Source organism: Miniopterus natalensis, chromosome 12 (genome assembly GCF_054644295.1).
Source record: "Miniopterus natalensis isolate mMinNat1 chromosome 12, mMinNat1.hap1, whole genome shotgun sequence".
Taxonomy (NCBI): Eukaryota; Metazoa; Chordata; class Mammalia; order Chiroptera; family Miniopteridae; genus Miniopterus; species Miniopterus natalensis.
Window position 1 is genome coordinate 38,042,288 of NC_142092.1, and position 10,918 is coordinate 38,053,205.

General features: G+C 41.4%; 1 protein-coding gene across 1 annotated transcript in view; it reads left to right on the plus strand.

Annotated features, from left to right (window-relative positions):
* Positions 1 to 8,520, plus strand: part of RORB (RAR related orphan receptor B) — a 61,838-nt gene extending 53,318 nt beyond the window's left edge. Inside the window, exon 10 of the mRNA XM_016223070.2 lies at positions 5,344 to 8,520. Coding sequence (XP_016078556.2) covers positions 5,344 to 5,499 — 156 coding nt within the window. The 3' untranslated portion in view covers positions 5,500 to 8,520. The remainder of the gene's footprint in view (positions 1 to 5,343) is intronic.
* The last annotated feature ends 2,398 nt before the right edge of the window (positions 8,521 to 10,918 follow it).

The window sequence follows — 10,918 nt, forward strand, 5'->3', positions numbered from 1 at the left end:
ATGCAACACTCCTGGAGGTATGTTCTCACCCAAAGCTGGACTGAGGAGTTTAAAAGTAGCAACTCCACAACAACACATACATATGTCCAATGGGAAGGCGTGCAAAACTGGTGTAACTCAGACCACAAAACCCGCTCACCTCACCTTATGCGGAGCTTGGAGGAAGAGTCATTTTTTTGTTACCACATCTAGAGCACTGCAGTGAGTGCCATGCCTTCAATCTACTTCTCCAAATGGTGTGCAAATGCTTGTGCCTTGTCATGTGCTATAGAGGCCACCTTTCCAACAATCACGGGCCACACCACCCCTCTGGGGGTTTTTAACCCATAGTTCTATGCTGATAAACCCCTCTCTTTCTTCCAGAATGTGGAGGTGTCTATGTGGAGGAGTTAGTTTGCTGAAGCTCCGAATCTCTGTCACTCCTCTCTTTTCCCCTATTCCTGGCTGGCCAGAAAGTTACCTGCCCCCCATCCACTGGGCTCTCTCTTTTCTATTATTATAGAAAATATTATTCCTTCAAGGAGAAATACTAGCAATACTATTATTATTCTCTTTCTATTATTATTAAAAGTTCTGTCTTTTTAAGCTCTTGTCCATGAAGATGCCACACAGCATCCTTTCCTCCATAGGTATTAGCCTAAAGTTATGTCATGTTAATGAAAATGCAATGGAGATCTCAAGCTAGCTATGAGAAGAGAATGACCTGGCCAAGAAGAATGGCTGCACTGTGTGGTGACAAGTCTGTCCCTTTGAGGTTCATCTCCTCCTCAGGTCTGAAGGCTTCAGCCTTCCCTGGGGAAACTGTGAAAGGTCAAGCTGGGAGAGGTACAAGCCAACAGGTTCATTAACTTCTTAATTCCTACATCCATTTCTAGCATAACAATAATAAAACTGTGTCATCAATATAGAGATGGAAGTTTGTCTTTCTATTATCACAGTACCAAGTTACTAAATAAAAGCTTAAAGGTAAAGGAACTAGTGAAATGGATGTATTTAGCCTCACTTGTGCCCTGTTTTTATCAGTGCTTCTGAAGTTTCTTACACTTTGATCAAACCTTTATCAGCTTCCTGTGTCAGGTTGGAGGGTGTCTTGATGGCCTGGAAGCCATATGAACAAGATCACTAGTTTTACGCTCTTCATGTTTCATGTTTTCAACATCAAATGTGCCAGGCATAAAATTATGGATTTTTCTCATAAAACTACTGTCTGGAAAGAGGCATAGGATTATTATCTCTTCTCAAACAGCTGCTTTTTCTTCTTGTAGACCCCCGTAGGTATAAGCTAAAGCTTCTTCTTATAAAAATGCTTGTATAAGATAGAGATGAGTGTGAAAATGCCTTTTTATAGACCCTCTGCCTACACCCACTATGGGGATTATTTAAACATGAAGAAATTTCATGATTTGAAATTGACTACCCCCTCCATCTCCAAGTGCTTCGGGATCACCTCCCCAGCTGTTTAAAAAGTTGTTGAGCCATTAACTGCTGCTGAGGCTGCTCTGAGCTCCCTTTGAAATGGGGTCCCCCAGCTGTAGTACACAATGTTAATGAGCAATAAGTGATTGCCTGCTGCTTCCTCCACCAGGCCCTTCTGGGCGCTGACAAGTGCCACTGCTGCCTCCGCGTGGCCTGGCCCACCACGCCTTTGGCGTGATGGATGCCCCTGTCAGCACTTCTATTTCCACAGCTGATTGGATGCCTTTAAACCATCCTCTTCCGAGAGCATAGAGATTGGGGAAGCTCTTTGCCTTCCTCAGTGCTCCTTGTTCAAGTGGTTCCAGTGCTCTTTAACAAATAGCAATTCTCACAATTTGGCCCATTCTACAGATGAGCAGCAGGGACGAAATCCAAATCCCATAGAAGAGGGGAGAACAAGTTTCTGAATCAGATGCCTCTTAAACCCAGTTTTAGGCAGAAAAGAAGCAAGAGTCCATATTCCCTTTCCCAAACCAAACACGTGGTTAAATAGTTCTGGTGCGAGTGAGCAAGGGTAAAAGGGTTTCAATCCTCCTCTCATACATTTAATTTCCCACACTACCCTTTCTCTAAAGAAAGAGGAAAATGCTTTAAGAATTATAGTACCTAGAATTCTATTTTATAGGTCACAGTTTATTAAATGAGCAACTTATTTTAATTGCTGCAAGAAAACGAAAATCAATATGTTGCATTTCTATTTCACTAAAAGTAAATGGCTGATTTTGTATTCACACATGATATACAGAGATTCGATTTTTGGTGCTTGGTTAAGAACTAAGCTGGTGTCTTGCCCTAAGTCCCATTTGGCTAAACAAGCGTGCCCTTGACTACGTATTTCTCTCCTTGGAGGAAGCATTATGTGGGAGCGGAAGCATGATAACCTCACACGTATGTCACCATTGTGTGCCGGGCACTGCTATAGACAGTTTGTGTTGTCGTTTATTTCTCACAACTCTCTGAGATAGGCGCTGCTATAATTGCCATCTGACAGAGAAGAAAGCTGAGAGGTTAAATGACTTGCCCAAGATCATATAGCTGGAAACAGCAGATCCAGGATTCAGTCAGGCTTCAAACCCATACTTTTTTTTTAATCACTACGCTAATCCTCTCTGTGCAGTATTTGTGTGTCATAAGGGACTCAGGAATCTCATTACTTATCCCTCACCAAACTAATAGAACTAAACACAGAGACTCTTCCCTCTCTAGGTATAACTTCCTTGTCTGTCTCCTGAAAGGAGCCGGCTTTACACTCAGCTACCAGGACTGTTTCAAATATGATAAAGTATTTACTTTTCTGTTTTGAAAAGCAGTTGTAAATATATAAGATTTGAAGATCTGAAGCCGTGTTTCTCAAACTCTATTTCCTGGACCTACTACATCAGTATCCCCACAGGATGTTCATTTCAAACATAGAGTCTGAGCTCCACCTGGGCTTCCTGAAACAGAACCTCTAAGGGCAGAACCCAGTAATCTGCATTTGTGGGAAGCACCCCAGTGACTCGTGTACACACTAAAGATCGACACACATTCTAGAGTTGCTTCTGGAAGCGTCAGGAGCTCTGCACATCATCAATCCAACTGCAGATGATTATAAAAGCTTTCAAAGCCTGTCTACATTCAATAGCTATTTCAGGGAGAATTGTAATGTGTAAGGAGTGTTCTGAAACTGTTATAGTCTCCTTCTGTGTGAACCAGCTGGTAGGAAAGCTTGAATAATTTCCCAAGGAACTCTAGTTAAGTGGACATTTATACATTCTTTACCTATGAAAACACAGCAAAGATGCCGTTTTCCACCCTTGACCTTAAGTAAATCTTTCAGAATGGGATTCTGATCATCTTTTTCTTTTTTTTCTGAAAACCCTTACAAAGGCCTTAACATAACTGAGACCTTGTGTGATCTGGCCATACCCACCTCTCCAGCTTTATCCTTGAATATGATCACCCACTGCTCCTGTGACGTTGCACTTCCTCCAGTTCCTTCCGGTGCCCCAAGCACCACAGCATCTTGGCATATGATCCTGGAGCATCTTATGGAACCCCTACCCTAGTGTCTAGTTAAATCTCACTCTTCTTGCAGAGTCCACTATCAATGGCACTTTCTGGGGAAGTCTTCCTGGCCTGCCAGAGGAAATCAGAATGTCCTACTATCCCCCACTTCTAGCACCATTCTTCCCTAGCACTCACCACAGGTTTTCAGTCTGCTTTTGACTACATGGTAACATTACTCACATCTGTCTTTCCAAGTAGACTATTAGCAAGAATCAGTCTGTTTTGTGTCTTCTGCTATTTAGCAGAGTGCCTTAAACTACAAGTTTAAGTAACATTGTGTTGGACAGAAGTCTTCATTCTCAGTCTAAAAATTTAACATTCATTCGATAGACAATGATTCCACGTTTTTTATTTCTATCCCTATCAGTAAATAGCAGTGGAAATGGACAGTCTGAACACCAGACTTCTTCATGTGTTCTAGATCCCTTCAATAAATATGTCAACAGCTCTCATTATGCTATTTTTAAATTGCTCATAGTATGGTAATATCATCATCAGTTGTTAAAATGGAAGTTAATGAAAGAGTGGAAATTTCTGATTTTGGAAAGCCACAAAGTAATTATCTATTTCCTTTTCTACTTCAAAGACTGAAACGATTTCTTATGATTAAGTAGGGTAGGGAGCACAGTGAGCCTAATTGGTGATTAGATGGGTTTTATTACATTTTATTTTATCATCACTTTCAAGTGTACCTTTGCTGAGCTATATGAGCTATCAAGGTTATCTTTTGCAAAATTGTGCTCTATTTGAGGACATATCTTATTCCCACAGTAATTTGACCACAATGACTTTTGGTTTTCAGCTCATTTTGACACTAAATGATGGATTCTAAGTGTCCCTAAATTACAAGTATGTTCAAAGCTAGAATTGTTAATCTCCTAGGACTTCTATAGCATTTGGCAAACTGTGGACATTTTAAATTATTGCGAAACACTGTCTTCTTGTTATTTGAACTCAGAATTACATCCTACATTATCTATATATTTCAAAACCTAGCGATTATAAGTGAACATTCTCACCCAGGTTTTTCAAACATCTCCCTAAGAGAGCCAAGTGTCAGCGACCTCCTAAACTTTCCCTTGATTGAATACAGGTTTCATTTCGTGCATTACAGCAGAAAAGGGGGTGAGGGATGTAGGCAGGCCAGTGAGCCTGACAGCAAAGCAGTCCAGGTAGTTGTGAATTACACCTCACACAGTTTAGGCCACACCTTCCTAACATCGTCACCTTCCAAAACTAAAAATCGAATATTCACACCATAAAAGTCGGGGGCGGGGGATAGAAAATAATAATATTAGCTAACAACGGTGTTTCCTGCCTGCAGGGTTCTTAACACTTTTATATGAATTCCTTCCTTCAGTCCACACAACAACCCAATGAAGCAGGTACTGTGACTAAGCCCATTTTACAAATGAGAAAACTGAAACGTTGCATGTGTCACAGCCCCACAGCCAATTAGCTATTTTGGAACCAGGCTTCCAGCTCAGTCAGCCGGCCTGCAGAGCACCCACTCCTGATGCTTAAACTGGACTGCCTCCCATACATATTTTATTTCAGAACAAGGAATCAGGAAGCGTGGTCCGCCTTTCTCTCTCTTTATTTCCCCTTCAGAGGGTGGGGGTGGGAGGGCGGGATGAGTATTTTGTTTTGTTTGTTTTGTTCTAAAGGAAAAGCTGAAAGTGAGCCTTCTTTCTTTTCTGAACATCTTTTTCCAAAGCCCATTTCCCTTCATCTGGGGCCAAGAAGGACACTGCTTGAGAAGACAGAGCACTAATGAGCCTCCCCCTTTGTCTCCTTCCCTGTCCCTCCATCCTGCAGTTAATAGCCAAGATACCGACCATCACGGCCGTCTGCAACCTGCACGGGGAGAAGCTGCAGGTATTTAAGCAATCGCATCCAGACATAGTGAATACGCTCTTTCCTCCGTTATACAAGGAGCTCTTTAATCCTGACTGTGCCACCGTCTGCAAATGAAGGCAGCGACAGAACTGCCTCACAGCCCTGGAATGCATCACCATTAAGACGAAAGCAATGTGTTCATGGAGACTTAAGGAAAATGTCACTACAGCAACACTAGGAATGTCCTGCACTTAATAGAATTACTTTTCACCGCTACAGTTTGAAGAATGTAAATATGCACCTGAGTGGGGCTCTTTTATTTGTTTGTTTGTTTTTGAAATGACCATAAATATACAAATATAGGACACTGGGTGTTATCTTTTTTTTTTTAATTTTATTCGGGTATGTTTTGGGAGACAACTGTTTATAGAATTTTATTGTAGATATATACAAGGACAGAGCAGTACTTTACATGAAACTTTTCCTGTTGATTGTTCAGATATAATTTAAGAAAATTCCACTTAATAGACTTACCTATTTCTATGTTTTTAGGTAGTTGGTGCATGTGTAAATCTGTAGCTGTCTTGGAAAGCACTGTGCATGTATGTAATAAGTATATAATATCTGAGAATATTATATATGACCATTACTTATACATGCACATGCACTGTTGCTTAAAATATCATACCTACTAGCAAAGGAGGTTCAGTCAGGCTCTCTTATATTATTTACCTTCTGTGTTATATGTTACCTTTATGTTAGACAATCGGGAGTTTGCTTTCCCAACTGGAATTTTTATTTATAGTCAATGGCAAGATGGTACCAATTCAGAAATAAGTCTATAAAGGAAGAATTATAATGCATGGCCTCTATCAATGACATCAAAGCCTTGTCAAGATGGTACATATTGGGGGGGAAATAGAAGTATTTGTAGCCATTTTCCTGTTTTAAGAATTAGGCCATAGGTAATATTATGGAGTCCAGGACTTTTTTGACCAAACAATAGATTTTTCACCAGGACATGCAAAACACATTTTTTCTTTGGATTTCAGGTTGTGAAAGAAACTTGATTTTGGTGCTTACTGTGTCTTCAACAGAGAAATACAGTCTGCAGGTTAAAACCACCAGCAATTTTTTTCTGATAAAATTAAAGTAAAAGAAGCCAGGATCCCAATGCCATTTCATGTAAACATTTTCTCTCTGACCATTTTTTTCTTTTTTTTTTTGCAAAGAAGTAAAAAGAAAATATACAAAGTGAAGAAGTAGTTCTTTATATCCATTCTCATTAATAAGTTTGTTAGAAAAAGCAGCAATAAAGGGGGAGGCAGGACCTTATATGTCCTTTAGTCTGGAGTCTCTAATTCTTTCCAGCTCCAAAATACTGTATTATAAAAACATAGCAACTTGACAGATTGGAAAAAAAGATGTTAGGTATTGTATAAAACAAATACACCCCAAAGCCAAAACGATTATCTTCTTAGCAACTTTTAAAAGAACAGAATGCAAGAGGTGAGAAGAGGATTGGAGAGTTTAGGCTTCCCAGTACAAATTCTCAGTTCCCCACCTGCTCTTCAGAAAAGGCAAACTGATCACCAGAAAAGGCGTAAATTCTAAAGAGTTTGTTCTACCTGTGGTCTGAGGCCTTATGCCTTTGGTCTTATCCGATCCAAAATAAGATTTTTTAAAAGGAAGGGAAAGGAGAACTTTATGTATGAAACAGTGAAAATTATGATATCCTGTAAGTGTAGCCCAGCCATCAACTCATGGAGACCTGCCCCTTTTTTCTTGTCTGACACACGCACATGCATGCACACGCACACACACGCACGCCTGCTTTGCAAAGTTTCCATCAGTGGAAACTTTGAGTTCTGGCCCATCTCTCAGGCTTTCCTGAAGTTACGTGGTCGAGAGCGGTCGCCACGATGCCACAGAGCTCCTCCACAACAATCAAACGGTAGTGCCAGCATTTCCTTTTAGAAAACAGAGCCTTTCCCACCTCATGATTGATGAATTCCAGACCAATGGGGAAAAACAAAAAGGCTTTAAAATAATGAATCTCTTTCTCAACTACTGTTATATTCAATTAATTTAACTACATTGAACCAAATTAACTTCGGTGTCTGAGAAGACAGCTGTAGACAGCTTATTATGCTACTACAGGGACTCAGTTCTTTTTGGTGTAAATGTCACTCCTGCTAGCTCTTTGTATAAAGAATTAATTCCAAGAGTCATATTTCCTTCTAATGGAAAGATTACTTTACTGATTGCTAGGAAAACAGGGTAATGGAAGGCACTCAATTAAACCAAGCTGTTTCCAAATGCAATGTATGTTTTATGATTGGCTTGTGATAGGCGATGTTTAATGTGTCTACTTGGTGTTTCCCTTTGAGCTTTGAACTTATGTCAAAGTTTGTTTTCATTGTTCTCTTGGCCTAGTGTTTTCCGTTGTCAGCCTGTAATTCCTGCTCCATTGCAAAGGGGATCATTTGTTTCCTCCAATTTACCTTAGAGGATTTAAATTGGCTCAGTTGATGAAGAGGCTGAGGATTTTTTCATCCCTTGTCCCACGGGTGATGTAGGAAAAAAGATTGTTCCCCACATTTGCCTCAGGAGGTACTAGATTTGAGTTTGTGTCATTTCCACTAGTGCAGGCATTTAACTGGGACGGCAAGAACCTTTTGAAGCTGGGGGATCGGAAACAGCTAGAGACTGAACCAAAACAGCACGGTGGAAACCGTCCACGCTCAGCCCACTTCAGTTGAGAAAAGAGATTTCCGTTTCTCGCCACAGTTGCCAAATCTGTCCCTTAAAAGAGAATCGAGTCATATTTTCGATGGTAACAAAGCACTTTTAAAAGCTGCCCTTTAAACATCTGCTGTGACTCCATCTCGAGGTATTTTGAAATTTTGGTAAGAGCAACTTCCTTTACCACATGTGATTTCCATCCCTTCCCCGTGAACACTCACCAATGTCCATGACACATTCATGACAAAGTGTGCACTGGAAAAAACACCCCGCGCCCTCTACTTTCCACCCCGTGCTTCGTAAATGACAATCACTGCTTGATGCAGATGTTGCACTGTATCCACTCAGGGATGTTTTATTTTTTAAAAAAAATTTTTAAAGGTACATCAAGAAGGAAGGGAAGGGGGGAAAAAACAGGAAAATGACAACAAAATGTAAATGGCATAAATTAAATATGCCCACAAGAGAACCTCTCTGACAAGGCTTTCAGACCAACGAGCAGTGATTTCATGTTGTAAACTGAACTTACTTTACTACTTGGACTTGCTGACAAGTGGCTCATGAGGAAGGACAACTTAGTCTCATTTTCTGAAATCTGCTAAGCGCCAAATAATTCAGCTGCTCCATTTACAGGAATATGCATCTCCCAGTAAACCGAGGCTTCCTATACAAATCCTGAAGGAAAATACACAAATCTCCAGGCGTTAGATGAACCAACAGGGGATGTGGAGCTGTACTTGTGAAAAGAAAAGCAAATTTTGGAGGAAATATAGTCGAAAAGGGGATCCCAGATCCACCCACCATCTCACATAGACCCCTACAGTCTGTGACTTGGGTGATCTTTGTGTCCCTTTTTCTTCAACTCTTTTATCCCCAGAGCCTGAAAGCTGAAGGTAGATATGTGCTCTACAAACATACCCTCCCCGGATTTCCCTTGTTTTAATACTGTCTTCAGGCTCTGGACTAAAAGACCACTGATTTGATAAAAACAGAGAATACAGTGGTCTCATGGGTAATTAGACTTTTTTTAACAGAATCTAAGAGACCCTAAATTATAATGAACTCTGAATACTAACAGGAGGTGCCAGGGAGGCATCAGTCCATTTTCTGTCCTAGCTGCCTTGTTCGACACATAACTTAAAGCAGTCAAGCTGAACCATTTGTAGAAAATCACACACGTGGATAATCAACTCACACCCACTCTCTACAATCCCACGTGCTCCAGGTTTGAATGCAAAATCAATTCTTGTGTCCCAAGGACGACCTAAAATTTAACCAGCTTTTTTTTTCCCCTCAAAAACATCAGATGCAAATGATGTGAGTTGTGTTCCGTGTTCTTTGTTTTTGTTTATTATAGATGCAAGAAAAGTTCTGCTTCTATGGGAAATTAGAAGAAATAATGTTTCCTGGCTCTTTTTTCTCTATAAACTTTTGTTTCCAAGGAAGTTAGTACGATCGACAGTAAACTCAGGCAAGGATGTCTGTGCCCTGACAACCACCATTCAGTAGAAGAGCAATAACTGTAAAGTGTGCATCTGTAGTGAAACTTGGCACAGAGACAAAAGCCCACCATCTGCTTTAGATGACGTGGTATTTGATTTTCTTTTCCTAATTGTTAGCGCAAGCAGCAACCTGCTGTAGGAAAACCATGTGGGTCTTATTTAAGAGTTGACCGCTGTTTGGGGTGGGGAGGATCTCAGGACCAGAGATGCATGTTCATGTAAAGCAAGGGTTAACATTCAAAAGCCTAAAAGGGCCAGGGAGTTGATGCAAATGAGTGAAGCAGTCCAGCGGTGAGCTGGCAAGGAAATGGCCCATCCAGAAATGGCCAACCAATGTGGCTAGAGCTTCTGAACCTTGTAAAAGCTCTTGTGCTGTAAATTAAGTCAGCTGGCTCAGAGCTTAGTGCAGTCCAAACAAACATCTCCGAGCAGAAGGGGGCTCACAGTTTGCAACCTCTGGCTTTAAAGCATGGTCAAATTAAGGGGTCTATTTAGTTGGAGAAGCCGGGCCAGATGCAACTCTGAGTGATTTTAGGGTGGGGAATAGGGGTAGGGGGTGGAGATCTCGCCCTTCTGCTACTCAATTTGGTTTCCATATTTGACTGTCACTACTAGAGGATATAGTAAGAGGTCAGTTGGAAAAACAGCAATCTAAAAATGAAAACAATTTAATGATGGCTTATAAAAGACACTTTTTTTTGTCTTGTGCAAACTCCCAGCTTCACAGAGCCAGGTGGCTAGATCTCTTGCCACTTTTTTTCCCCCAAAAGTCAGATGCATGATTTTTATGCTTTGGGGATCTGCAACCGGTTTTTATTTTCCCTCAGTTGTATCTAAAGGACTTACTCTAGAGTCATGATCATTAGTTCTCCATTGTTCTGAAGTGCGGGACCATGGATTCCTATGCAGCAGACGGGGGCTGGCCGGCTGTGCACTTTTTCCCAAGCTGCTGAAACTCCTCCGAAGTGACTGGCCACAGTGATTGTGCCTCCTGCGAGACTGTGAGCACGACCTCCAGTGGATCAGAAACAGCAGCTCAGTGACTGGCCTCGCGGCCAGAAATAAAGCACAAGGTTACGGGAATTGAATAAACCCAGCTGAGGGCCGGGCGGGGTATCTGTCCCGCAGCTGGGCAGCACGATCCTTATATCCAACTCTACCCTCTGGCCGTGGCTGACGGCCTGTCACTCCTCACGCAGCAGACACACACCAGGTATGTCCGAAAAGCCACCAGTCCCACATCCAAGCACAGCACCGTCCGCCTCATCTGATTCACACACACACAAGAACGGAAACTACACCCACGG